Source organism: Stegostoma tigrinum, chromosome 29, assembly GCF_030684315.1.
Source record: "Stegostoma tigrinum isolate sSteTig4 chromosome 29, sSteTig4.hap1, whole genome shotgun sequence".
NCBI classification, from domain to species: Eukaryota; Metazoa; Chordata; class Chondrichthyes; order Orectolobiformes; family Stegostomatidae; genus Stegostoma; species Stegostoma tigrinum.
The window spans coordinates 29,617,548-29,643,973 of record NC_081382.1 but is presented as its reverse complement, the minus strand read 5'-3'; the positions used below and the strand labels follow the sequence as shown (position 1 = coordinate 29,643,973).

The 26,426-nt window shown below is 39.8% G+C and overlaps 2 protein-coding genes across 11 annotated transcripts in view; one reads left to right on the top strand and one right to left on the bottom strand.

Annotated features, from left to right (window-relative positions):
• fbxw2 (F-box and WD repeat domain containing 2) overlaps window positions 1-18,547 on the top strand; it is a 28,294-nt gene extending 9,747 nt beyond the window's left edge. Inside the window, exons 3-7 of one of the 2 annotated variants that reach the window (XM_048558725.2) lie at window positions 1,210-1,404; window positions 2,884-3,017; window positions 5,292-5,378; window positions 7,983-8,152; window positions 9,793-18,547. In XM_048558725.2, the coding sequence (XP_048414682.1) occupies window positions 1,210-1,404; window positions 2,884-3,017; window positions 5,292-5,378; window positions 7,983-8,152; window positions 9,793-10,081 (875 nt within the window). In that variant the 3' untranslated portion in view covers window positions 10,082-18,547. The remainder of the gene's footprint in view (window positions 1-1,209; window positions 1,405-2,883; window positions 3,018-5,291; window positions 5,379-7,982; window positions 8,153-9,792) is intronic. The other variant, XM_048558727.2, reaches the window with a different exon arrangement.
• Window positions 18,548-20,927: 2,380 nt separating this feature from the next.
• Window positions 20,928-26,426, bottom strand: part of LOC125465342 (ras-specific guanine nucleotide-releasing factor RalGPS1-like) — a 713,999-nt gene continuing 708,500 nt past the window's right edge. For all 9 annotated transcript variants that reach the window (XM_059638202.1, XM_048558694.2, XM_048558692.2 and 6 more), the window contains one exon: window positions 20,928-24,087. In XM_059638202.1, coding sequence (XP_059494185.1) covers window positions 24,058-24,087 — 30 coding nt within the window. In that variant the 3' untranslated portion in view covers window positions 20,928-24,057. The remainder of the gene's footprint in view (window positions 24,088-26,426) is intronic.

Below are 26,426 nucleotides of genomic sequence, written 5' to 3'. Positions count from 1 at the left end.
TCTTTCTGGGTATTTGCTACAATCCACTCCAGACAAAAATTGTCTGTAAATAGTATCAAATGTCATGTTATCATTCTGGAGATGAAAATCACTGGGAGTTAAGGTCTCTATGTTTAGAATTCTGCAGGAGTAATGACCTCGCCAGTCTACTGTACCTATTGTATCTTGATTGTTACTAAAAATAAGCTGTATCTGCCTGTTACTACCTCATTTGCCAGTGCGCTGCTTTCAAGAGTACATTTCAGTCTCGTGCTTGTTCCACTTGCCATTGATGCTAGCATACAAAATGTCTCGTCTCATCTTGCGTATTGTTTGATTAATTGTCTCTTGGCTCTATAGTCAATTTAGGAGATACAATGTTCCCTTCTACACAAACAAACTGAATCCATAGTACTGACCAAAGCATTAAAGTTGACATTACAACCCAGAACTTTTCTAATCCAGCATGGGGGCTTTTATTTCTTCTGAAAATAAATTTGTAATTTCAGTTATCATAGATAAAGTATGCCTATTATTTTTGTTGAGGCTCCACCTTTTACCTTGCCTTGACAAATTGAACCCAGGTTCATGGATATGCTGAGCACTTGGATCTCTGAGGATCGAGGTAATCGGTAACAAGTGACTCAAATTATATTAGAGTGCCATTGGTTGAGGTCCACTTTAGAAACTAACTTTTGATATACTGATAAAAGGAATTTTGTAGGGAAATTACTGCAGTTTAAAGTTTGTAATAATATCCACTTGCGTTATATACAATAGTGCTTTTGTGCATGTCATCCTTTCTCAACTGCTTATTCTACATAGCTTTAGAAAATTTTTAGTATTTACTTAAAACTAAGTAAATCAAAACAATTTCAGTTTTTGTCATTTGGATTGGAAGTACCACTGACAGGTGCTTTTGGTTAGAGGTCCTGTCTCAATGCTTAAGTGCTTTTAGGTAAAGTTATACGGTAAAAAGGGGTTAGAGAGTTTTCTCAACACTGCTAACTCAGTTGAGCTAAATCTAATGTTTGCTGCAACAATAATTGAGGATTGAATGTCTCCAGGTAAGAGAAACTGGTTATTTAAGAATGATCAGGTCCTGTTTTGCAGACATCGGAAGTATGCGGAATTATCTGTTTGTGCTTTAAATTTGATGCATTTTTACGGTGAAATCCTTCAACGCATTTGCTGACAATATTAGTGAATTTATTTTCTTTTGAACTGCAGGCTCTGACGATCTATCTGCCAAACTCTGGGATGTTTGTACTGGTCAGTGTATATATGGAATCCAGACTCACACGTGCGCTACAGTAAAGTTTGATGAGCAGAAACTAGTTACTGGATCATTTGATAACACGATAGCCTGTTGGGACTGGAGCTCAGGAGCTAAAACCCAGAACTTCCGAGGTCATACAGGAGCAGGTAGTGAACAGTGCCATACCTTTTGTAAACAATGTGATCAACGATTCTGTTAATAGACCTTTACCGTAGTGATGTGGAGGTGCTGGTGTTAGACATGGGTGGACAAAGTCAGAAATCACACAACATTAGGCTATAGCCCCACAAGGGATTTATTTGAAATCACATGCTTTCAGAGTCACCTGACAAAGGAGCAGTGATCGAAAACCTTTGACTTCAGGTAAACCTGTTGGGCTATAACTTGATGTCTTGTGACTGCTGTACATTGTCCTTTTACAGTAAATTTGTGGTTAAATTAGAAATGGCTGTTAAATTTGGAGTGTTGCAACCCTTTGCCTGAAGTCCTAAGATCTCTAATTTAACAGGCCCATATTTCTTCCAATAAAAGAAACCCTGTAAAGCTATAATAAGGGGGATGGGGATTCTTATTTTTCATCATGCAGCTCCAATATATTAGGTATGATATTTTGTTACTATTCACTTCTTGTAGAAAGTGTTTTTTTTTCCACTCCCTAGCTGGCATCTGTAAATACTCTAAATCCTAAGCACAATTCCTTCTATCAGTTACACAGGGAATACCTTAACTTGTGCATTCATCATTTCTTGCTTTTTGGTGAGCAGGTGGGTGTTGTAATTTGGCATTTATTCACAACTTAAGAGCCTTTGCTTTGTTCATCTTGCATTTTTTTTTTCCTTGCCCAAAGTATCTTCCATCATGGATTTGAAGCTCTAAAATATTTTGAGAATATTAAATTGATGTATGTAATGTCATACATCACCTAGTCTGCTTGAACATTGAAAGCATGGTGCACTAATTTACTAGTTTTCATTTCTTTTTCCTCCCTTGTCTAGTGAAGCCTTTCTTCAGCTACTTAGCTTTATTCGCATCCTTGCTTCAATGCCACAGTCTGTACGCTGCTACCAAGCTGCCACAGTGACTAGAAAGCTACTTGACTAATTGGGACATATCCATTCTGGGTATCATTGTTGAAATTAATGGTGAAATTAAAACTAGTCCTAGTACAAAATAAAGTCAGTGAGTGATAACTCATCAGTGCTTCTCAAACTACTACTTCCCCCACTGTGACTCCATTTAGAACCTTGAAAATTGTCTCTGATGTTACTATCCCTCAGTGAATCATTGTTTGGGATGGAATTAGAGAAGACCTAATGAGAATGGGGATGGGGCAAGGGACTTAAGGAAGCCCTGGTATACACATTGGATTATTTACTGGCATAGGTAGTGATTCGAAAGATCATCTCTCTTTCTTGATTTGACCTGGCCCTTCCCTTCCCTAGACCCTGGTAAGCTCAGCTATCTTAAACTAAATGTCACCTTCACAGCATAGTTGGTTAGAACAGAGAGAAATATAATAGAAAGCACAAGCCATTTTATCCATACGTTTAAATAAATGTTGTTTTTGCTTACTGACTCTTGATATTAAACTGCTTGTTCTAATATCAAAACAATTTTCTGTTCAGTTTTCAGTGTTGATTATAGTGACGAGCTAGATATCCTGGTCAGTGGGTCTGCAGATTTCACTGTGAAGGTCTGGTCATTGTCAACAGGAATCTGCCTGAATACACTTACTGAGCACACTGAATGGGTGACTAAGGTACTACTATTGCACCACATTTCAGTTCCAGCACTGCTTGTTTGTTCTGTTTAATTAAAGTGAAGCTGTTCCTATGAAGACCTAACTCGGTGCTTTGCCACATACTATGGGTTTTGATAATTTTTAATATTCTGGGCTGGTAGCGGAAATGGATTATTTTCTACTGCAGGTATTCAATGTCCAGAACCTTCATGAGTCTACTCTAATCCGGATGCCTTGTAAAGCTTTTTTTTCTGATACCACAGAAATGCCCCTGGGAAGAGGACTTTACTGGTGTAAATTTTCCATTTTTCATCTGAGAGTCCCTTTAACTGAGCTTGTTGGCTTACAGACCAAGCATTGCTTTGGAGCTGCCAAATTTGAGATGGGGTTGGTTTGGAAACTGAAACCCAAAGTAAAAGGGCAGACTATTTATTTTTCCGTACTCTCATTTTCTTTAGTTATGTACTTGGTGGTTGTCATCAACTCCAGTTTATGGTACCTAGATCAAAATGAATCACTTCATGAAAATGGACCTGTCAAATGCAAGTGACATGCTCTATGCTATCGCAGTACTTCACACTAAGATTTTTGTACTCCAACTGTTGAAAGTTTTGTTTAATGTGAGACTTCAGAGCAGTTAGTCATTTAACACATTGAAGAGCCTCTTCTGTGCACTTTAATCTATTGAGTCTGAGCGAATCTAACAGCATTAATCCCACTTTCTGGCATTTGACTCATAATCTTAAATATTATGTCATTTCAACTGCTCATTTATTTACCTTTTTAAAGGTAGTGCGGTTTTCCATCTTTACCCTGTCAGGCAGTCAATTCCAGATTCCCATCACCCCCATGTGAGGAGAATGAAGTTTTCCTGCAATGCCATCTCAACCTCCTGCCTTTCACCTTAAAATTATGTTCCCTTGTTAAAGAAGCTTCATCTCTTAGGAACAGCTGCTTCCCATCCACCATGTCCAGGCCCCTCAAGGTCTTGTGCATTTCAATCTCCACTCAGCCTTCTTTGCTCTAAAGAAAACAGTCCGAGTGTTGACCGCACCTCCCTAACCTGTCCTTCCTCCCACCTCAAGCCCCACCCCCATCTCAAATCGACTAACCTCATCCTGCCCCCTTAACCTGTGCGTCCTCCCTGGACTGACCTATCCCCTCCCTAACTCCCCACCCACACTCACCTTTACTTCTCCATCCCTGCCTCTTTGACCTGTCTGTCTCCTCTCTACCTGTCTTCTCCTCTATCCATCTGCTATCTGCCTCCCCCTCTTTCCCTACTTATTTCAGAACCCCTCCCTCCCCATTTTTTTGAAGAAGGGTCTCGATCCGAAACGTCAGCTTTCCTGCTCCTCTGCTGCTTGGCCTGCTGTGTTCATCACCTTGTTATCTCAGATTCTCCAGCATTTGCAGTTCCTTCTACCTCCGAGTCTATCTAGTCTCTCTTTGTAGCTAAACAGTGATCAGAGGAATTTAGCTGCAACAGTTTTGCTGTTATGTAGCATTCGGTAGTTGTGAAGTTTGAAGACCCTAAGCAAAGCTTGACGGTTTCAGCATGTAGGATTAAATTTCTACCACTATGAAAATGTCAATTATTGCCTTTTAACGTAAGGGATTGAGTCATGTCATTGTCGGAAGAAGCTGGTCTAGTCATGGCCATTTGGCCAAGCTGAATTAAAAAATATAATATAGTTGTTTAACATATCACAGTTCCGTTCTTGTGTTACAAGAAAATGGCACAATAGCCGCACCATTTAAACTAATGGGGTGGAATTGCATTATAGCCAAAACAGGTAAGGAAAGTTCGCGTTCTAGAAATAAATTCTTTAATCCCCTTTAAAGCCAGTTTGCATTGAAGAAACACATTATGGCAGAACTAACTGCACAGTAATATTCTAACCGGAGTAGGTGGAGTACTGGAATATCGTAAGGTGCATGTAAAGTAGGTGTTATTCATTAGTTAGAATGGACTTATGCTTCCTGTTTGTCTTAAGTTTAAGTGCAATCTCAAAACTTATAATTTGACCAGGTTAATGACTTTCAGGAAACTGCTCTAATTGTTCATTTGCAACATGCTTACTGTGTTGGTGAATTGTTTGATCTTAAGGCATTTGGTGGACAATTCTGTGGTGTTGCAGTCTATGTTGAAAATCCCAAAAATGAGGATAATTTTGCCATAACGATGGGGCTGTGAGTTCAAGCTGTCGTAGTCCTCTGATTTTTAATAATGTTTGATGCTCTCGTGTCTGTTTCAATCTCTGCCTAAACCACCTCTCTTTCCCAATGTAGGTGGTTTTACAAGTCAGCCAGGTAGAATCCGTGATGCACAATCCGGGGGACTATATTTTACTAAGTGCTGATAAATATGAAATCAAGGTAACTCAGTTTTTAAGGGAAGATGCACTCTTGTAACATTTTACTACTAGGGGACTTGCATTTTGTCAGCAGTACTTGAGATTGCTGAGATTGGGCTTCTTCAAATCGCGCAGCTTGGAAATCTTGCACACTGATAATGGTACTCATGGCCTGACTCCTAAAGTATGTGCAGGTGTTCTGTGGTCTTATTGTTTAAATGATTGCTATTTCTAGACATGACTCTACTGGTCTATTTCTCATAACTATCATTAGAACTCCTTATCCTTTTGTCCTTTTATTACTGATGCATATAACTAATGACCTACTTCAATTATATGAATTTTAAGATTGCTACAAAACAGTTGGCATAAGGTGGTCTATTTACTGGTAAGCCAGATTTATATAAATAAAAGATTTAGGTCTTTGTACATCAAACAATGTTTCAGTCTGTTGCATCAGTCTTACAGTTATCAGATAACAGACAAGCTTGAATGGTGGAATGGATTGATAGAAATATGTTTTGTTCCAATATTTAACTTTTATCTGCAGTTTGTGAATGAGTTTTTTTTGTGGGTTTTCAGCCACAGCAGTGCGTGGAACTATTCATTCTGCCACGTTAGCAGGATTTGACCCGTAGGTAACAGCAGCTAAATGATGAGCTGGCATAGCAAAATATAAATCTATATTTTCTTTGACATTTGAAGCTTATGAAATGTAGATGCAACTGAACTGAAATAAATAGTTTTCAAAAAGCAAATAATTTACTAAGGTTTTGATGAAAGTTTGTCTCCAAAACCAGCACAGGAAACAAACTCCAAATTGGTGAGTGTTATGGGCTTATTTCAGCTTCAGACCCGTGTTGGAGGTATAAAATGGAGACTGCTACACATCTGTTTTTTAATTATCTTTGTTTTTTTTATATACTGACCTCTTTGTGCATAAAGTACTATTACTTGCACAACCTTAAGTATTTTTGATTCTTGATGAGGGAGTTAGCATGTAACTTAACCAGGGATGTGTCACAATCTTTGAGGAGACGTGACTATCTCCCTCTCCGTCTCCCCCACCCTTATCTTTTCTTCCACCTCACAAAGAAACCCCACCCAAGTCCCCGTTGCCTCACTTTTTGCACAGAGGTTAGGCATGCTGATTCCACAGCAGTTCTGCTAATGTTCAGATAATTTGTTAATGGATTCTGATCCATAAAGCAAAATTTAGTGGATGTGCCCCCCCCCCCCCCAATCAGAGAATTGGTGGTTCGGTAGATAGCACTGTTGCTTCACTGTACCAGGGACCTCCGTTCAATTCCAAACTCGGACAATTGTCTGTGTGGAGTTTTGCACATTCTTCCCATGCCTGCGTAGGTTTCCTCCTACAGTCCACAGATATACAGGCTGGGTGGATTGCCCATAGTGTCTAGGGATGTACAGACTAAGTGGATTAGCCATGGGGAGTTGCAGGGTTACAGGGATGGGATAGGGGCTGTGGCTCTGAGTTGGATGCTCTTCGAGTATTTGGGCTGAATGGTCTGCTTCCACACTATGACTCTAAGAATTCAATTTTTGTAACTTGAAAACGAGTCGGTATCACTGCAAAGTAAATGTGAATTAATAGGTACGTTGCATGCAGAATAGTACCTACAAAAAGGCTACCTCCTAGCATGAGTAGTCAGTTCACCCCACAGGTCTAGCCCTAGTTTCATCCAGTCAGTTGTTCCAAGTAGCATTCTACTTTCTCCTCTTCAAGGAGTTTGTGGATTCTTTGCAGGTAACATTTTAAAATCTGTACTTCTTTCCTCTTTGGCACACACAGAACATAGAGGCAATGAGTCTCTGTATTTTACCTTCCATAATGATGGCACTGCTACCATGTCAAAGGCTCCCAGATTGCATGGGCCCATTCTTTTTATCAATAATCACAATTTATTCCTTTTAGCAGTAATACAACCTCTTGAAAAAGGACTTCTAAACATTCCAAAAAAAAATTCTCACACATTTTAAAATAACTGCGAATCTCAAGTTGAGTTCTGAATAGTATTTCTTCAAATCCATTACATTCAGAGTCATCCCTTCAGGAAAATTTGCTAGGATGAAAATATTCAAAACATTCTCATCATGTGAGAATGGTTCTTTTGATTAACACTTTGAGTTCATATATTTTGCATGCTAGAGAATTATCTGTTGGTGGTAATTTCTAATGATTCCCCTTCAGTAACCAGTAAAGGTGTGAAAAGTACCAGTGAAACTATAATGTACTTGGGTGAGCAAAGCACATTTCAAGAAGTTGCATCCTGCTGCCTTCGTCAATATTTTTTGGGGATTCCTGGAATTAAAAGATGCTTTATTTTTTTTGGTTACCTCATTGCACACTCTGAAAGCTGGTTCCATCCTTCTGGATTCTATTACTTCTAATCTAAGAGGTCCGTTGAGGGCCGTTTAACGGAAATACATTGATTCAAATATATAAATTGGGAGAAACCTTTTAGGAAGGCTGGCTTGTCGTTTCGGAATGGTTGAGTTATGTATTCTGTTGTTGCATTCTAATGTGCACACTAACATTTTTTTGAAACAATCTGCTAATAGTTCTAAAAACTTTACAGAATATAATTAACTGTTGCATTTATAGGTTTGGCCAATTGGGCGAGAAGTCAACTGCAAGTGTTTGAAGACGCTTGCTGTGTCAAATGATCGAAGCATATGCCTCCAACCAAGACTGCAGTTTGATGGCAAGCACATTGTTTGTGCGTCTGATCTAGGATTGTACCAGTGGGACTTTGCCAGTTATGATATTATTAGGTATTGTTCAGTTGTTTCATTTGTCAAGATTATCAAAAACATTCGTAATGAAAACTTTACTGTCTCAGCATGGGGCATGTGGTGGTTATTTTGTTCAATAACCAACATGTAAATTCAATAAATCTGCATTGTGGCCCTGTACAAGAGAAATTAACAAATAGTTCTTTGGTACAGAATGTGAGTATTGCTGAAAACAATATATATTTTGTTGAAGCTTCTCGTCATGACTCAATAGGGGAGTTGGCAAGGAATACAAGTCTAATGGGAAAACAACCTTTTTCATATTATACGAATGAGACAATTGATTGGTAAGAGTGTTAGATCTGATTGTTAGAGGTCTTGCCATGGGGAATGCAACAAATGGATGATTGACAGTTAACTGCCAAATTTGCTTAAACTTAACTAAACACATTGACTCTGATCAAGGCATTGGCTTGAAAATGAACCAGCGAAAGAATATTAATCTATTTTGTTGAGTCGAAATGGGTTCAGTGTATGTCTGTAAAGAACAGGGCTGCGTGTGTTAATATATGTATTTTCCAGTAAGTGCAAATATATCATACTGTGGGCCTGACTGAGGTTAATGTAATTCCTGGTACAAAAAAAAACCTGAATGAACTGTGGATGCCTTATCAGACGTACAAACTGCTGGAAAATCTCATCAGGTCTGGCAACATCTGCAGAGAGATAGCAGTTTTGGGTCCAGTCATTCCTCTTCAGAATTGGTGGTGGGTAGGAAAAGGTTGGTATTTATGCAGAAGGTGGTGGTGGTGCTGAGCGGTGAAGGGGTAACTATAGGAGGAGATAGAGCCCAAAGAGAGAAAAATAGCTGGACAGACAAAGGAGGGGTGGGAAATGAATAGCTGCTGATGGGGACGACTAGCAGTTGACAATGGGTTAGGGGCAGTAGCACCCCATGTGATGACCAGGTTTGCTGTGTGGAGGTTGGGCTAAGGACAAGGGAGCAGGTGCCTCCAGCCTAAAATTGTTAGTCTTGATATTAAGTTCAGAAGGTTGCTGATTTCCCAAGCAGAGACAGATGTTGGCTAGGGAACACAGTGCTGTTCTGCACAACATTCGATCTAATCTACTGTATTCACTGCTCATAATATGGTCTGTTCTACACTGGGGAAATGAAGCACAGACAGGATGACTGCTTTACACAGCAGTTATGTTCTGACAAACAAAAATCACCCCGAGCTTCCGGTTGCCTTAGACTGCAACACACCAGTGTTCCCTGTTCAACATCTCTGTCTCAGACTTGCTGCAGTCCTCCAGCAAAGCTCCACGCAAACTGGAACGACAGCACCTCATTTTCTGCTTGAGAACTCGGCAGCCTCCAGGACTTGATATCAAGTCCAACAATTTTAGGCCTTAAGGCACTTGCCTTAGTATCTACTTACGTGCTGTGGTGTCAGATATTGTTTGGATATGCCGTGGGACATATCCCTGCCTGATGCGTGCTGTATAAATGCACATTGATAATTGCCATTCAACATAACAATCTACTAAATTGTCAATTTGCCTGCTTCCTTTTCGACCTTTTTGGAGAAATCCAAGCGTTAAATGATTTTTTTTCCCATTGTGTTAAAATCAGCAGTTAGAATACAGCTTCACTTACTTGTATTTCTTTTCTTCAGAGTTATTAGAACTCCGGATTCCTCGAACCTTTCTTTGCTGAGCCAGGGAGAAGTCTTTGCTCTGCTGTTTGACAGCCACTATCTGTACATCATGGACCTAAGGACAGAGAAACTGGTAGGTCGTTGGCCTCTACCCGCATACAGGAAATCTAAGAGAGGTTCAAGCTTCCTGGCAGGAGAAACAGCATGGCTAAATGGACTCAATGGCAAGAATGACACAGGCCTGGTTTTTGCAACGAGCATGCCGGATCATAGTATTCATTTGGTCCTATGGAAGGAGAATGGATGAAGTATGAAAACTGTAAGGCATAGAGTGCTTGTGCTGCTGCTGCAGATGATATTTCAGAGAATGCCAAATGCTGCATGAACCAAAGTCCTGCACAAGACCTGGCATTCTCGTGTGTGTATAGTACAGTTAATTGCCTTTATTTTTTTTAAAATGTCAAATGACACCAGCATGTTGGAAATTATTTTTACAGCTTGAATCCATTTGCTTGCGAATTGATGTAACCAATGCAGGAACAGGGAAGAGAGAACACACTCGTATCAATTTAATTTTGAGGCACTGTTTAGGAATTTATTTTGAGCTGATGATTGAAAATTATGCTTGAGAAGCACACTTCAAAGTAACAGATTTATTGTTTGCAGTATTCTGAACATTCCCTGAATGTCTTCGTTTCTTCTGCACCTGACAATATGGAATAACTTACTTTTTATACATATAAATATTTCCATTCAGGACTTTGCCTTAACGCTTTTAGTAGTGGTTGCTCTCAAAGAACATGTTTGTAGACCATAGGTAGGTACTTCAAATTTGTCCACATTTTATATTTTGGTATAGTCAGTATTTACAATGATATTTTTATTGAAATTTGCTCATGTTGTCACAGTTGTTAATTATCTTCAATATACTCTTTCTGAAAACAATAGTTGGAAATTTACTTGGTTGCTTTGCTCATTGCAAGTCTAAACATGGAACCTTTATTACAAAATACTGTAATGAAGAAGATATTGACGTTTGCACTTGAGTTTGCTAGACACTACTTAAGCTGTTTCGTTTTCTTTTGAGACTTGGGGTGATAGGTTAACGTGGGAAAAGAGAGTGGGTTGACCACTCCACCTCTGCCTCCCATAAAATGTGGTCATCTGCAAATCTGGTCATGAATGTTGAGATCATAAGCTATTGTACAGCTTTCAGTCAAGAGGTTTGCTATCCATACTGCTCAGATAGGAACAGGATTAGGCTGTTCTGCCATTCGGTGAGATTATGGCTTACTTGTATCTGCTTTGGCTTTATCCCTGCTGAGATGGAACTACTGTGCTCCTACCCAAGAGGAAGTTGAGTATGATTTTTAAATGTTATAGACTGTGGGCAGAGCAATCACTGATGTATGTATTATATAGTTTTTAAATGCAGGAGAGAGCATTTTTTTAAAAAAGTCTTCTAGTGTGCTTGTCTCTGTTAGGTCTGTAATTACAATTGTTCCATGGTGATGCTTAAATTACACCCCAGTGGTAATATTTGTTGAAGAATTGCACAGGTGTATGCGACTTGTTTCGAATCTGTGGATTTCTTCTTGAGTAATAGGTGCAGCTTTTGCTGAGAAATAACAAGAAATGAATAAGAAATCATCTGTTCCTTTTATTATATGTAAAATAGTGAAGATTTTTATTTTTAGAAGTCAACAAAATGAAAAATATGACTGAACTATAAATTATAAAGTTGTAATAGCAGAGTTGTCAACAAGTACTTTCTTCATACTTCTGAAGGGTGGATACTTTCCCCTCCTGATGCATGTAAAACCAAAATAACAGAGCAGGTCCAATGAAGAGGTCCCCTTTAGTTACGCTGTATACCATATCTTAAAAGCATATGCTACCATAATGTTGCAAATTTTATTTCTTGTGGTGTCATCCTTTTTTGGAATGTAATGTGTTATGATCCTGAGACACTCTTTTGATTGCAATTTGTGGAATAGATCGACGTCCACAATTTTAAAAGTATGAGGACAGTGTAAAGTTCCTGGCTTCACGTGACAACTACAATATTCACTTTCCTTCTATCTTTGGTTTGAATGTATTGAGTATTATTTTGCTTGTAGACTGATTCTGTAAGAAACTTCTAACCTCACATCAACAGATTAACCTCTTGCTGTCTGTCATAACCTCAGACTATCTGACAACACATGCAATAATACATTTGTCTAAGGAAGTGAAACATTTTGGTTTTTCTATGCAGCCTCTATGTTTATGTTTAATTTTACAGTTCATCATCTGTACTTCAAAATCTAATATTTTATGTTTTAATGTGAGGCATGAAAGCATTTAGTCAGCTTTTTCAAAATGCAGCTGACTGTCAAATGTGCAATTACCTGTTACGTTCTTGATGGCATTGTTGCTTAGAGATGCCGAAATTTCGTCATGGTAATGTCAAATGTTCACTGGAGTGGCCAAAGATTTACACCGAGGTTGTTCAGTTTTACCTTTGCATACAGATACACAGTAGCTATGTGGTTTGATTCCCAGAATGACAATGAGGTAAATTCTTCTTCTGAAGTATTATTTGTTTTGAAATCTGTTGGTTTAGCGTAACGATGATATCATTGAAGTAAAATCATCCTACTTATCCATATGACTGGCCGTGACGTGTAAACCGCAAGGTGTACATTTTTCTCTTTCTCCTCTTCTCCACCCCTCCCCCTCTTCCTCCCTTGACCTCCAGTACCCACAAGAATTCCCTACAAATGGTGTGTTTGAAATCCTGAAAGACCTCCAAGTAAGTAACAGCATTTGAACATTATTCCTGTTTGAATGGAAATGTAAACATCCATGGGCCTTTACTTTCTTTTAAACTCTTACTCTGTGACCAATTATCATTGGCTCAGCATTTTGAAGCTGTATATTATATTCTGCAGAAAACAGGGGAGGCCAAAATGTGTATTTAAAGAATAAGCGGCTCCTACCATTGATCTTAATTGAATTAATAATGTTTGTGTTTGCGATGGTAGTATTTAAGTCAGCAAGCAAGAAATGTCAAGGATATGGCTCCTTAATTTTACCATGTAGTAATTTTGGTGCATGGGTTTAATTAGCAGGTGTGAAAAATGATGTGAATTATAAACAATTTCTCTCAATTCCTGCAAGTATCTATTAAGTTTGACAAATGGGAAGATGTGCACTGATGTGAATGACTGTTGGGATACTTTTACACACAATTCCAGGAGATGTTTTATAAGCAACTCCTCACTATTCATGAGCCAATAATTGCAGCAGAAATATATGTGGAAGATGAGAAGCTATCTTTAGTGTAAAATGTAGGGACAGAAATAGGCCATTCACCCCGTCAAGTCAACTCTACCATCAAATGAGATCATGGCTGATCTGATCATCCTGTACTCCCCTTTTGGGCCTTTTACAGCCTTTGATTCTCTTACTGATTTAAAACTATCCGTCTCAGCCTTCAATGTAATTAATGATCTGGCCACTGCTGGTAAAGAATTTGACTACCCTCAAAGAAGAAATTATTCCTCATATCCCCAAAGTGTGCTAACCTTTATTCTGAGGTTATGCCCTCTGGTCCTGGACTCTCCCACCTGAGAAGACACCCTTTCTGCATCTGCTTTTCAAGCCCCCTAAGAGACTGTATGTTCCAATATGGCCACCTCTCTTTTTACTAAATTCCAATGAGTGCTGGTCCAGCCTACTCAACCTCTCCTTGTGAGCCAATCCCTCCAAACTTGGTTCACCCTAATCCATTTATTTAACCTAACAAATATCCCTCTGCCCTGATTTGCCTTCCCACATTTTTTGTCATCGGAAAATCTGGCTACAGAATATTTTCCTCCTCCAAATCATTCATGTATATTGTTCATAATTGTGGCCGCAGCACTGGTCCTTGTGGCACTCCTCTTGTTTACAGGTTGCCATCCTGAAAATGGCCCCCTAGTGCCAACTGTGTCTTGTTAGTTCAGGAATCCTCTATTCATGGTATATGCTACCCCCAGCATCATGGGCTGTTACCTTTATTAAGCCTACTGTGTGGTACCTTTTCAAACGCCATGTAAAAATCCAAGTATATTACATATACGGCTTCTCCTCTGTTCTCCCAGTTATATCCTAAAAGAATTCTAGAAAATTTGTCAGGTGTGAATTCCCTTCCTCTAGTCAGTCAGAGCTAACTCTGCTTAATTTTATATTACGTATTTCTAAATGTTCAATTATAATCTTTATAACTAACTCCTAATGTTTTCCCAATAACAAACTTTGTTAACTAGCCTTTAGACACCGGTTGTGTTTTTTTAATCTTCCCTTTCTTAAATAAGATATGGTAATTTTCCAATCATTTGGGACTTTTCCAAGAATCCTTAGATTCTGGTAGACTATTATTGGTGCATCCACTATCTCTGTAGCTAGCTTTTTTTAAGGTATATGTTTGACTCCTGTGCCATTTTTTGGTTCCCCATTATTATTTACCTAGCTATTCTCTAAAGAGCCCACGTTCACTTTGAGTTTTCTTTTCCTTTCTAAAGCAGCTGTTGCTGTTTGTCCAGATGCTACCTGCAGGTTTACCATCAAAATTTGCTTTCTCCTTCTTTTCACTTTATTTTTATCCTCTTTTGTTGAGTTTTAAAGCTTTCTCAATCTTTGCCACATCTGTATGTTTTTTATTTCTCAATTTGAAGTCCTCTTGGTTAACCATGGTTAGCTTATCCTCTTGCTACTTTTTCACTGGCATATATCTTTTCTGTGAGCCATGAGATATTTTCTTAAACCTATTTCATTGCTTCTTAACCATTTTTACTGCTAACCTCCATTTCTTGTCCATTCTAGCTGGCTTTGCCCTCATTCCTTTATTATCACACTAATTTTAATCATAACACAATTGTTTCTGATTCAAGTTACTCCTACTCAAACTGAATGCTAAATTCTGCTCGTTTATGGTCATTGTTTCCTAGAGTGCCTTTTATTCTGATATCATTTATTAAACATATCACCAGATCCAAAATAATCTGATCCCTGATTAGATCGACAACATATTGTTCTAAGCAGTAGTCCCAGATGTTCTATGCTGTCTGACAGTGTTGTCTTTTCCTTTCTCATTTCTTACCTCCACCCGTATGGATTCTGCGTCTTCTGATACAAGATCACTTCTTGCTGTTGTACTACTATCATCTCACTACTTTCCTTCCTGCTTGCCCTTTCAAGAAGTTGCACTTCTGAATATTTAGTTCCCAGCTTTGGTCTCATTGTAACCATGTCTCTGCAATGACTGTAAAGCCATACTTGTTAACCTCCATTTGTGCTGTTCATTCATTTATTTTGTCTGAATACTGTATGCATTTAAATAAAGATCTGTTAATTTTCCCTTTTAACCACTTTCACTCCTCTTGACTCTTACTGCTGTTTTCAATGTGTAGATTTAAAAATATAATCAGTGAAGTATGCTTCAGTTCTTTATTATGGCAGAGCTAATTTTGATTTTCATAAGCAGTGAATAGGCAAAATTGATGATGGCCTGCTGACGAGTTAAAAATCCATCCCCCCTCATTCTTTTCAGGTTGAAATGTGGATGTAGAGTTTAAAAGCACGTGAAGGGACCCTTCAGCTCATTGTGTCTGCACCAGTCTTCAAGTATCTGTCTACTCTAATCTCATCTTCTAGCACTTAGTCTACAGCCTCGCAGTTCAAGTATTCATCTAGATGAGGTTGCAGACTTGCTCGCCGAGCCAGTTTGATTGCAGATGTTTCGTCACCCTGCTCGGTAACACCATCAGTGCGCCTCCTGTGAAGCATTGGTGTTCTGTCCCACTTGTTTATATGCCTTGGTTTGCTGGGGTGATTGGTATTACTTTCGATTCTGTTGTTCAGTGGTTTGGATATTGGATCCAGTTCAGTGTGTTTGTTAAAGGAGTTCCGGTTGGAATGCCAGGCTTGAAGGAATTCCCTGGCATGTCTCTCTTTGGCTTGTGCTTTTATGGATGTGTTGTTCCAGTCGAATTTGTGTCCTCCTTTGTCCTTGTGTACTGAGACCAGTGAGAATCGGTTGTGTCTCTTGGTCGCTCGTTGGTGTTCATGTATCCTCATTGTCAGTTTTCTTTCAGTTTGGCCTTTCTAATGTTTCTCATAGTTCTTGCATGGTATTTTGTATATTACACTAGCTTTCTTGGTTGTGGATATGGGATCCTTTATGTCTGTCAGTAGCTGTCGCAGAGTGGTTGTTATTTTGTGGGCCACCCTGATACCTAGGGCTTTGAGTAGTCTTGTGGTCGTCTCTGATATGTTCCTGATTTACGATAGGGTGAACAGTATGTCTGGCCGTGTTATAGTCTTGTTATGGGGTCTGTCAGGGAGATAAGAGCAGCTTGTGCTTTTTGGGTATCCATTCCTTTTACAAACTCTGTATAAATGCTCCTGTTCCATTTTGCACAATTTAGGGTTGTGGCTCGTTTGAATAATGTCCTGATGCGGCTGTGTTTATGGATGTTTGCTGGTGTAATCTGGTCTGTATGTATTGTTTTTCTACATGCGCTAGTCTGGAGTTCCACCATTACATCTAGGAAGGGTAGTTGGATGTTGTTTCTTCCTCTTTTTTTGTAAATTTTATTCCAATGTGGATGTTGTTTGTCAGTGGATTTCTTTCAGTCTTGTGCGTTTGATAATCATGAAGGTGTCATCTACAAAGTGGACCCAGAGTTTGGGTTGGATAGTGGGGAGCATTGTCTGTTATAGCAGGGTGATGAAATGTCTGCAATTGAACACACCGGCTCGGCGAGCACATCTACAACCTCGTCCACAACCCGTGCTACAAATCTTCTCAAAAAGTTCATCTAGATACTTAAATGTTGTGAGGATTCCTGTTTCTATCAATCAGCTTTTCCGGCAATGAGTTCCAGATACTCCACCTTCTGGGTTTAAAAAAAGTTTCCTTAAAACCTCTTTACTGCTCCTGCCCTCAAATATGTGCCCGTGGTTATTGACCTCTGTGCCGGGGGGAGACAACCTTTCTATGTATCCTATCCATGCCCCTTATTTTGTATGCCTCAATTAGACCCACAGTTCACTCTGACGAAACCATGAAGCAGCTTCAAGTCTGATGGCACCAACATAATATAAAAACATCCTTCTGACAAATTTAAACTCAAGACCTAATCTGAAAGTTTGACCTAGAATTTGCAACACCACATATAGACAGCAGAAAGGCCGCAAACTGAGACACCATGCAAAAGCAAATGCCAGTTTTGAAATGTTCTTTTTTTTTCTGTTGCTTTTTTTCCAAACCACATTCTCTATTTACCTTGACTTCTTGGTTTGCTGCAGCCCACATAATGTAGATGTACCGACAGCGCTATTAGCAAGGTTTTCACCCAGTGACCAAGGGGGAGTAGAAATGTTGAGGGTGGTGGGGGATGTCTGCTGAATTTTAAACGGATAGTACATCAATGCATCTACTGCCAAGAAAAGGTCATACCTTTGGAAATTACAGCAAAAAAAGACTGTGTTGCTGCTGTGCTTCTTCTAGACGGTGCACACTAATCAGTGGTTGGAATGAATGTTTAAGTGGATTTTTTTTAAGCTTTTTGAATAGACCTTCAATCACATTCATGTGAAAGTATTCCATCGTACTCCTGATTAATCTTGTAAATGTTGGACAGGCTTTGAGTCAGACGGTGAGTTACTTGCCACAGAATTCTAAGCCTCTAACCTGCTTTCGTAGCTGCAGTGTTTTATATAGTTGGTCCAGTCCAGTTTCTGCTGACCTTCTGTTTAAAAACCCTTAGAAACAAACTCTATACACTGGGGACATAGGCATTCTGTTTCTTTTTGGGGGAAAAAAGACATGTTCCTTAAGATTTACCTTGAGTTGAGTCTAATCTTTGTCACAGTAGAAGTTTGAACAGGTGATGATCATGCCACTGAACATCAAGGGGAAGTAGGTAGCTAGCTTGTAGTGCATATATTACTTGCTATATATGGTTAATGGACTGTATTGAACATTATTGAATATGCCAGCTCTGACTGTATGATGAAGGGAAGATCATTGAAGCAACCACTGCATCAGAAGGATTCTTCACTTTAGTGTCTTTACTTCTGAACCTAGAGGCCTGGGTTGAAGACCTACCCGCTCCAGAGATGTGTCATAGCATCTCTGAATAGATTCATAGAAAATACCTATCCCCCACTAATTGCTGCAGTTCAATCATCCTTTTGTGCTATTTTGACCCCTGCCATCGTCCATTGCCTTCAAATTTACTAGTGCTTTTTGATGCTGTACTTGGACAAGTGTTGACTTGATGTTAAAGAAAGCCATTCTCCCCATACCTCTAGAATATGGATAGTCTGGCCATGTTTGAACCAAAGTTGTACTGAGGTCTGGGGCTGAAGAATACTGAAGAAGATTAAGCGAGGCATCAAGTCCTACAAATAAATAACCATAAAATCTCAGCATGTTCACTTCTTCAGAATAACTATTGGAAGCCTTCAGGTATTTCATGTAATTTTGCTTTGTATACATGTTTTCTGAAATTCTTACAGAAGTGTACAGAAAAGAGGTTGTAAAAAAGTGAAAACCAATGTTCGCACTTGGAGGTTATGGCAGTATTGCATTTCAGATGTGAATGCTGTTTCGCAAACACTGGTGTACAACATGAATTCAAGACATAACCAGAACCTTCTAACCATTTAATGACTACCTTTTTAAGTAGCGCACGGAAGTATGTTGTTCTCCACATTGATTAAATTATTCTTGTTTTTTGAATTGTGGCTGAAGTTTTTTTTAAAAGGTAAGATAAATTTAAGAACTTAGTGCCCAAACTGTGTGTGGTGTCGCTTGATATTTTAAATTCAAACTATGAATAGATGTTAACAGGGCTTATCCAATAGAGGGCAGTCCTTCAGTCCTGTATTGGTCTAGATTGTAAGTGTAAACAGAGTGCCATTTGAACCCAGGATCTTCGGACAGCACAGTGCTATAACCTAAGCCACTGCTGAAGCCTTTCTTTTCCTTATCTTCCGACCCACTTTTTTTGATGTCTTGTAGTAATATGACGTCATCCATGAAGCAAAATTACTTGAACATTTCACCAAGCTTGTGCTACAAAAGAGACTGAGTTGCTGTCAACCATTCAGATTAATGCACTTTTTTTAAAATAGCAATTTGTTTATTGAGTTAAGTGAAACTGCATCATCAATGTAACAAGCTGACAAAACAGCAACTTGATACAAGCCTGAGATAACAAATAATTTAGCTAAGAACATCCATTTGGGGCTGTCTGAATTCAGTGGTTTAAACAGATTAAGCTGAGCAGTTGTAGAAAGAAACACTGACACACATGCCATGCGAGTAACCTCCTTCTATTACCATACTTTCTTCTGGAGCTGTATGAAAATCTACAATTTACTACCCCTATGTGTAAAAGTTCAATAGCAACACCTGCTGATCCAGCACTTGCCTCAACTAAATAAATGTGCCTTTTTATTAGCACTTTAGCGATTGAACCCATTGCGTTCAAGCAAACCGATTTAGTTAATTATGTGCATTTTTATCAATACTTGTGTTACATTTGATGATTATAATCATGAATCGAGGTCAATGTGGATTCATATTTGTATAGTTATAGTGCACTTGGTGAACTCACCACACATTCTCTGGCTGCTTGCTGACAGAAGTGTCATGAAGGCAGCCAGTAGCAATCTACTGCACAGACATTTAATACAAGTGCTTAAAATAATGCAGCTTGGTGAAATGAGAAAATAAATTTCTGTATGGTAGTTGAATCGTGCAACAGAAGCTGTCATTTTAAAAATAAAAATGAGGTTCTCAGTTAACTAAAACAGCCATCATGGGGCTGTATCAGAGATAATGGGAACTGCAGATGCTGGAGAATCCAAGATAATAAAGTGTGAAGCTGGATGAATACAGCAGGCCAAGCAGCATCTCTGGAGCACAAAAGCTGACGTTTCGGGCCAAGACCTTTCATCAGAGAGGGGGATGGGGTGAAGATTCCGTAATAAATAGGGAGAGAGGGGGAGACGGACCGAAGATGGAGAGAAAAGAGTATAGGTGAGGAGGTAGGGAGGGGATAGGTCAGCCCAGGGAAAACTGACAGGTCAGGGAGGTGGGATGAGGTTAGTAGGTAGGAAATGGAGGTGCGGCTTGGGGTGGGAGGAAGGGATGGGTGAGAGGAAGAACAGGTTAGGGAAGCAGAGCCAGGCTGGGCTGGTTGTGGGATGCAGTGGGGGGAGGGGACGAACTGAGCTGGTTCAGGGATGCAGTGGGGGAAGGGGAGATTTTGAAGCTGGTGAAGTCCACATTGATACCATTGGGCTGCAGGGTTCCCAAGCAGAATATGAGTTGCTGTTCCTGCAACCTGCGGGTGGCATCATTGTGGCACTGCAGGAGGCCCATGATGGACATGTCATCTAAAGAATGGGAGGGGGAGTTGAAATGGTTCGTGACTGCGTGGCGTCCTCTACCTTGGGGAAACCAAGCGGAGGCTTGGGGACCGCTTTGCAGAACACCTCCGCTCGGTTCGCAATAAACAACTGCACCTCCCAGTCACGAACCATTTCAACTCCCCCTCCCATTCGTCAGACGACATGTCCATCCTGGGCCTCCTGCAGTGCCACAATGACGCCATCCGAAGGTTGCAGGAACAGCAACTGAAGTTCCGCTTGGGAACCCTGCAGCCCAATGGTATCAATGTGGACTTTACCAGCTTCAAAATCTCCCCTTCTCCCACTGCATCCCAAAACCAGCTCAGTTCTTCCCCTCCCCCCCACTGCATCACACAACCAGCCCAGCACTCCCCCCCCCCCCCCCCCCCCCCCACCACTGCATCCCAAAACCAGCCCAGCCTGTCTCTGCCTCCCTAACCTGTTCTTCCTCCCACCCCAAGCCGCACCTCCATTTCCTATCTACTAACCTCATCCCACCTCCTTGACCTGTCTGTCTTCCCTGGACTGACTTATCCCCTCCCTACCTCCCCACCTATACTCTCCTCTCCACCTATCTTCTTTTCTCTCCATCTTCGGTCCACCTCCCCCTCTTTTTCCCTATTTATTCCAGAACCCCACCCCATCCCCCTCTCTGATGAAGGGTCTAGGCCCGAAACGTCAGCTCTTGTGCTCCTGAGATGCTGCTTGGCCTGCTGTGTTCATCCAGCTTCACACTTTTTATTATCATGGGGCTGTTCCTTCAGATTGTGCCCTACAGCATGGAAACAGACCATTTGGCTCAACAAATCCACCCTGACCCTCCATCCCACCAAGACCGATTTTCCCCCTTACCCTCTATTTCCCACAACTAACATACACACCCTGGATCACAATGGCCAATTTATCTAACCCACACATGTTTGCGCAGTCCAAGGAAACTCATGCACCCAGCAGAAATGCAAACTCCACACTAGCAGTCACCTGAGGGTGGGATTGAACCTGTGTTCCTGGCACCATGAGGCAGAATTACTAACCACTGAGTGACTTGCTGTCCTATCCATGTTAGGCTTTAGTTTTTATGCTGAAGGGCTTCAGGTGTTGTACCCATACATTGCAGTACAATCTGCATGAGTATAAAGATGGGGAATTGGGAGACTGGGCATGTTGTCTTTAAGCATGGTTTGTGTTTTATTTCTGTAGTCATAATTTTCCCAACCAGCCGTATCTTGTGCACTTCTGTACATTTCAATATTAAGTAATGAATGCCAGGCACACTACCAGCCTTTGAATTAGACTTGGACATCTTCCCTATAAATAAGCTGCCACATGTAATTCTTGTGACAGTGCTGTTAAAGTGGACTGGCCTTGGAATTGTGTGGGTACCGTTAATGTTGGGCTGACTTCATTTGACATTTTTTCCCTACGCCATTGCTGGGTATATCACTAGTATACACTTGATGCATGTTATTGGAATGAGGAAATGAAAATTTCAAACTCAGACATGAAACAAAATAATACTGATTGCAGATTTACGCAAACTGGAATTGAGACATATTTATGATATCACAGAACAAATTGTGTGTTGGAGGGGGCTATGAGGTATAGAGAACAAGAAAAGTTATTACTCTAATAAGTCACAAGGTGCAAATTCAAACTTTAATACAGAGGCTGGGAATTAAATGGATCAAGCTACACTGACCTCAAATGCAGATTTCATACTTGAAGGTATAAAGTAAAATGTGGCTATGACATCTGCAGGATGGATATATTTGGTGCTAGGCAGTAGTTTTTGTTTTGGAAATTGTTTACTATTAATTATTTGTGCTTTTGGAAGTTGTTGATCCACAGAAATTCAAATTCAGCCACTAGCTGCATTCCAGTTTCAACAGAGCAGGAAATGTGGACAATTCATTTACTACTGCATCAGTGAAAGCTAGTACACAGATACCAAGTACATCACCAGTATAAGTAAGTAAGATTACATGCAATATTGTGGTTTACGCAACGTAGCCTCTGTTAATGTGGTTTTGGTTTGACATAACCTTGAAACTCCAGCTACAAATAAAGCACTGTGATATTCCCCTTACTTACTCCAGAAGCCCTAATACTAGATTAAGGATAACTTGCATTCCAGCATTTTCACCTGTAAGGAAATGCCTAGTCCTAGTTTAGTTCCTTCAAAGTACAAATTCTGATTGAGCTATGGTTTAGTGCCCCAACGAACATCTTCCCTTATTGTGGAACAGCAAAATGACTGACTGCATATTTTAATACCGTACAGTGCTAAATTATGAACCTTAATTAGTTTTCTTTCTATGAAAATACATGCTGACTTTGGCACAGAAAATCTGAACAACGAACTTATTAAAACAAAAAAATTCACTAGAGATGTTGCAAATTAGCCTGAATTACTATCAACAGAAGTCCTGGTGCCTGCCTGTCAGAACAGAGGGTTAAATTTGAACCAACTGAGCTACTTTTGATTGTCAGGCAGATAGTTTAAAAATAAATTATCCCAGTGTTGCCAAAACAGAATACATTTTATGTGGAAACCATGAGACACAAAGACACGGTGCCAGCAAATATTTTAACACATCTTGAAGGCTTAGATAAATGTTGGGACTCAAATTCATAGTCTTTGCTGAACCTTGCTTCTGCTGTACATTAACTACTATATGCAACTCTTTAAATAATACACGACAAAAGAGGGTTGTCATACATTATATACTTATTGCAACAGTTATGCAAAAGTCACTTAAATAGTTTAGAAAACTGAAGACTTTTACAAAGAATTGCTAGAATCAAGTAGCATAGCAAAATAAATGAACATTATCCAAACACATTTAATTTGATTTGTAAACCATATTATAACTGGCATAATGTGATGGTGTAAAGCGCACATCTGGCACAGTAAAGCAGTCATTATTGATTGGTGCATAATGGTTTCTTTACCTGGCTGTGCTGTATGTACAGAATTCACCTTTGCCCTCTGCACTGCTTCAACGAATTGCGTAGTGGCCAGGTAGAGAGTTCTACTGCTAAAGACCTTAGACCAGCATAAACATCCTCAAATTGAAAATACTGCCTGGCATGGGATAAGGTGGGTGGCAGTGTTAATGAAAATATTCAGTTGGGACAGTTTTATTTTAGAGAGGGGAGAAAAAGGTAAAAATAAATTGGTTTGGGATGGGCATGAACAATGAGGTTTGCTCAAATGTCACGATAGATTCAAACTCCACTAGATGAAGGTCGCTGGAACAATGAGATTACTATCACCGCCACAGATAACTTTGAGGCAACCACTGTGCCAAACAATTCAGTGCACTTCCATTACAAAAAAAACTGTTCACTGATTTACTATTCTAAATGCCACACAACGCAGCCTGTTAACACTGTCAGTAGTACATTTTGTGCATAAGAAAGATAATACCCAACATGGGCTAAAAATTGTTCCATTACAATAAAGCAGCTTAAGAATAAAAACAAACATTTAAAAAAAATATAGGCAGCAGTTATTACGCACAGTTCCGTGGTCGACAACTATTTGTGGTATAGTCAGTTTGTAGTTTCGCCAGTGCTAAAACTGTGTCTAATGTCTGCGGCTGATACCATAAATTAGGAACAGTCGTTAACTTCCTCTTTCAAGACATACCAAAATCATTTTAGGAAAAGTGCTTCAGTTTTCAACGCTGACAATTGATGCACAAATTTCTCCTCGTAAGAGTTGTTTTTTTCCTTCACTTTTTTTTAAAATCCATTCGATAGTTTTATTTCCCATTGCTTGGGTTGGCACTTTGATCACATCACATCACATGTACTGGATTCAAATGTTCACTCAAATGACATCAGATTGGTTGGTATCTGAAAGTAGATGAGAAGGAAACACAAAAGTCAAAAGCCATACAAGAACATGAGAATCAAAAGCACATGTAAGCCATTTCGCCCCCTTGATGAGCTCCGTCATTAACTCCGCTTTTCTGTTTGTCCCCCATAACCTTCACTTCCCTTGTCCATCAAAATCTCTCAATTCAGCCTTGAAAAAAAATGATCCAATCACTACAGTTAGCTGGAGGAGAGGTGACCTGAGCAAAGCACTTCCTCTTTATAATTGGGAGACTTCCTTCTCTTAAAGAAGGAAACTATATTCCTTAATTCTAGATATCCCCACAGGGAGGAATATCCTGTCAGCATTCACTCTGAAGCCACCTCAGTATGTTTTCTGTTTCAATGAGATAAGCTCTCATTCTTGTAAATGTTGCCAATGGGTCTGGAAAGATCTGAACAGGTTAACACTTGATTGAGTGCAAGGAATACAGCCCCTGTGATGATGTCATGAGAAATGGAGATTGAAGTAGGATTTCATAGGAGACTTTTTTATTTATAACTTGTAAATAGTGCAGAGATATAACAAACTACATCTTGTTCGTTCTCTGAGACTCTACGTGTTGGACCAGAAGGTGTACTGTAGAGAATTTCAGGATAAACTGACAAATGCAAGAATGCCCTTCCTTAAAGGTAGTGTGCAAAGCTGTGCATAGGACTGAGTGTGGGTTTACCAATGCCCTATACACTTGTAGCAAGACCTACTTACTTCTGTATTCCATTCCTCTCACTATGAAGGCTAACACTCCACTTGCCTTCCTAAGTGCTTATTATCCTTGCAAGGACACTCAGCCATCTTGTTCTACAGTATTGTGCGCTCTCTCCCCAGATTTCACTGTCTTCCCAACAACATGCCAGTTACATGATTGCACCATCCCCTGGAGAAACCTGGATCCATGGAAGATTGTATTATATTAATGAGTCACCAGGCATCTGCTGCCTGACGGAAAACGGTGGCAATCTCAAAATGGGTGCACTGACCATGTCTGTCATGGGAGCTGCTATTTCAGCCATAGCGAGTAATGTAACTTTGATGCTACTGGACTTGCTCATCTTGTCAACTGAAGGATGGTAATAACAGAAGGAGTAAAGGAGGGTAACACTCAAAACATTGACTGCTCCTTTCCATCAGATGCTGCCTGGTTTGCTGTGTTCTTCCAGCCTCTTGATTCCAGCATATGCAGTTTTTTTTGGTCTCTGGCCAATTTTTACCACTGCAAAGTCTTTTCACAGGACGTTTGCTTTGAAGAAGTTCTCTGCCTCCCTCAGACATGAACTCTGAGTCCTTTTCTCACAGCTACACTGCTGTAACCTCTTCAGCCCTCCATCTCTTTGACCACAGCATGTAACAAACCCACTACTACAGCCAATGTGACCTTCCTCAGCTCCAGTCCTGAAGAAGGGCAACACCCGAAACATTGATTGCTGCTTTCCTTCAGATGCTGCCTGGCCTGCTGTGTTCTTCCAGCTTCCTGTTGCCTACCATGGTTTAAATGTTGTGAATTTGTCACAAATTTGACCCCATATAAATTAGGCGGAAACAACACTTGCATTCTCAAATCAAAGGAAATGATTTAATTTATTGTTTCTGGCAAGTGAAGTAATAACAGTTACATATACTGTTCTCCAACTTAATTGGAGACTCAAACAGCCGCATTATTTCTCCAATGTCAATCTTTCTTCATTTTAGAGATTTTTGACATGGCTAGGATTATTAATAGTTGATGAGTGGAACTGATACATTCCAAAACATCTTTGCCTAGTTGATTTTTAAAAAATTTTTAACTAGGTACATTCTCAAAATCCAAATCTGAAACTGGGACGAATTGGTTTGGTACCAAGTTTTTGCAGTCCTAAAACTATGAACTCTCTGTGCTTTCCCCCACAACCTCCTTCTCAGTCTCTGTGAAGGAAAGAAAAATTGCAAACTAACAAAATTGGGCACCAAGTCGATCTTCCATTTAATTTTTCAGGTATTTAGTCATTATTTCAATGAGAAGGAATACTACCTACTGCGGGAGTCAATGAGCAAAATCGGCAAAACAAAGATTAACAATCAAAATGGGAACAAATGCCTTGGTTTTAACTCCACCTACTTTGTAGAAACATGAGGAATTCACTTCAGTCATTTTTGCCCTCCATCTGCACCACTACCTTTACTGCCCATGCCAGTGAAACCTCTTCGTAAATGCAGGTCAAGCTCTGATAAAATCAGAGGGGACCGACCTATCATTTTAATCTGAGCCGTGAGCAAGGGAACGATGCTGACTTCTCCTTAAGGCGTAAAGTCCTGGGCACAGCAGCCTGGGATGACAAGC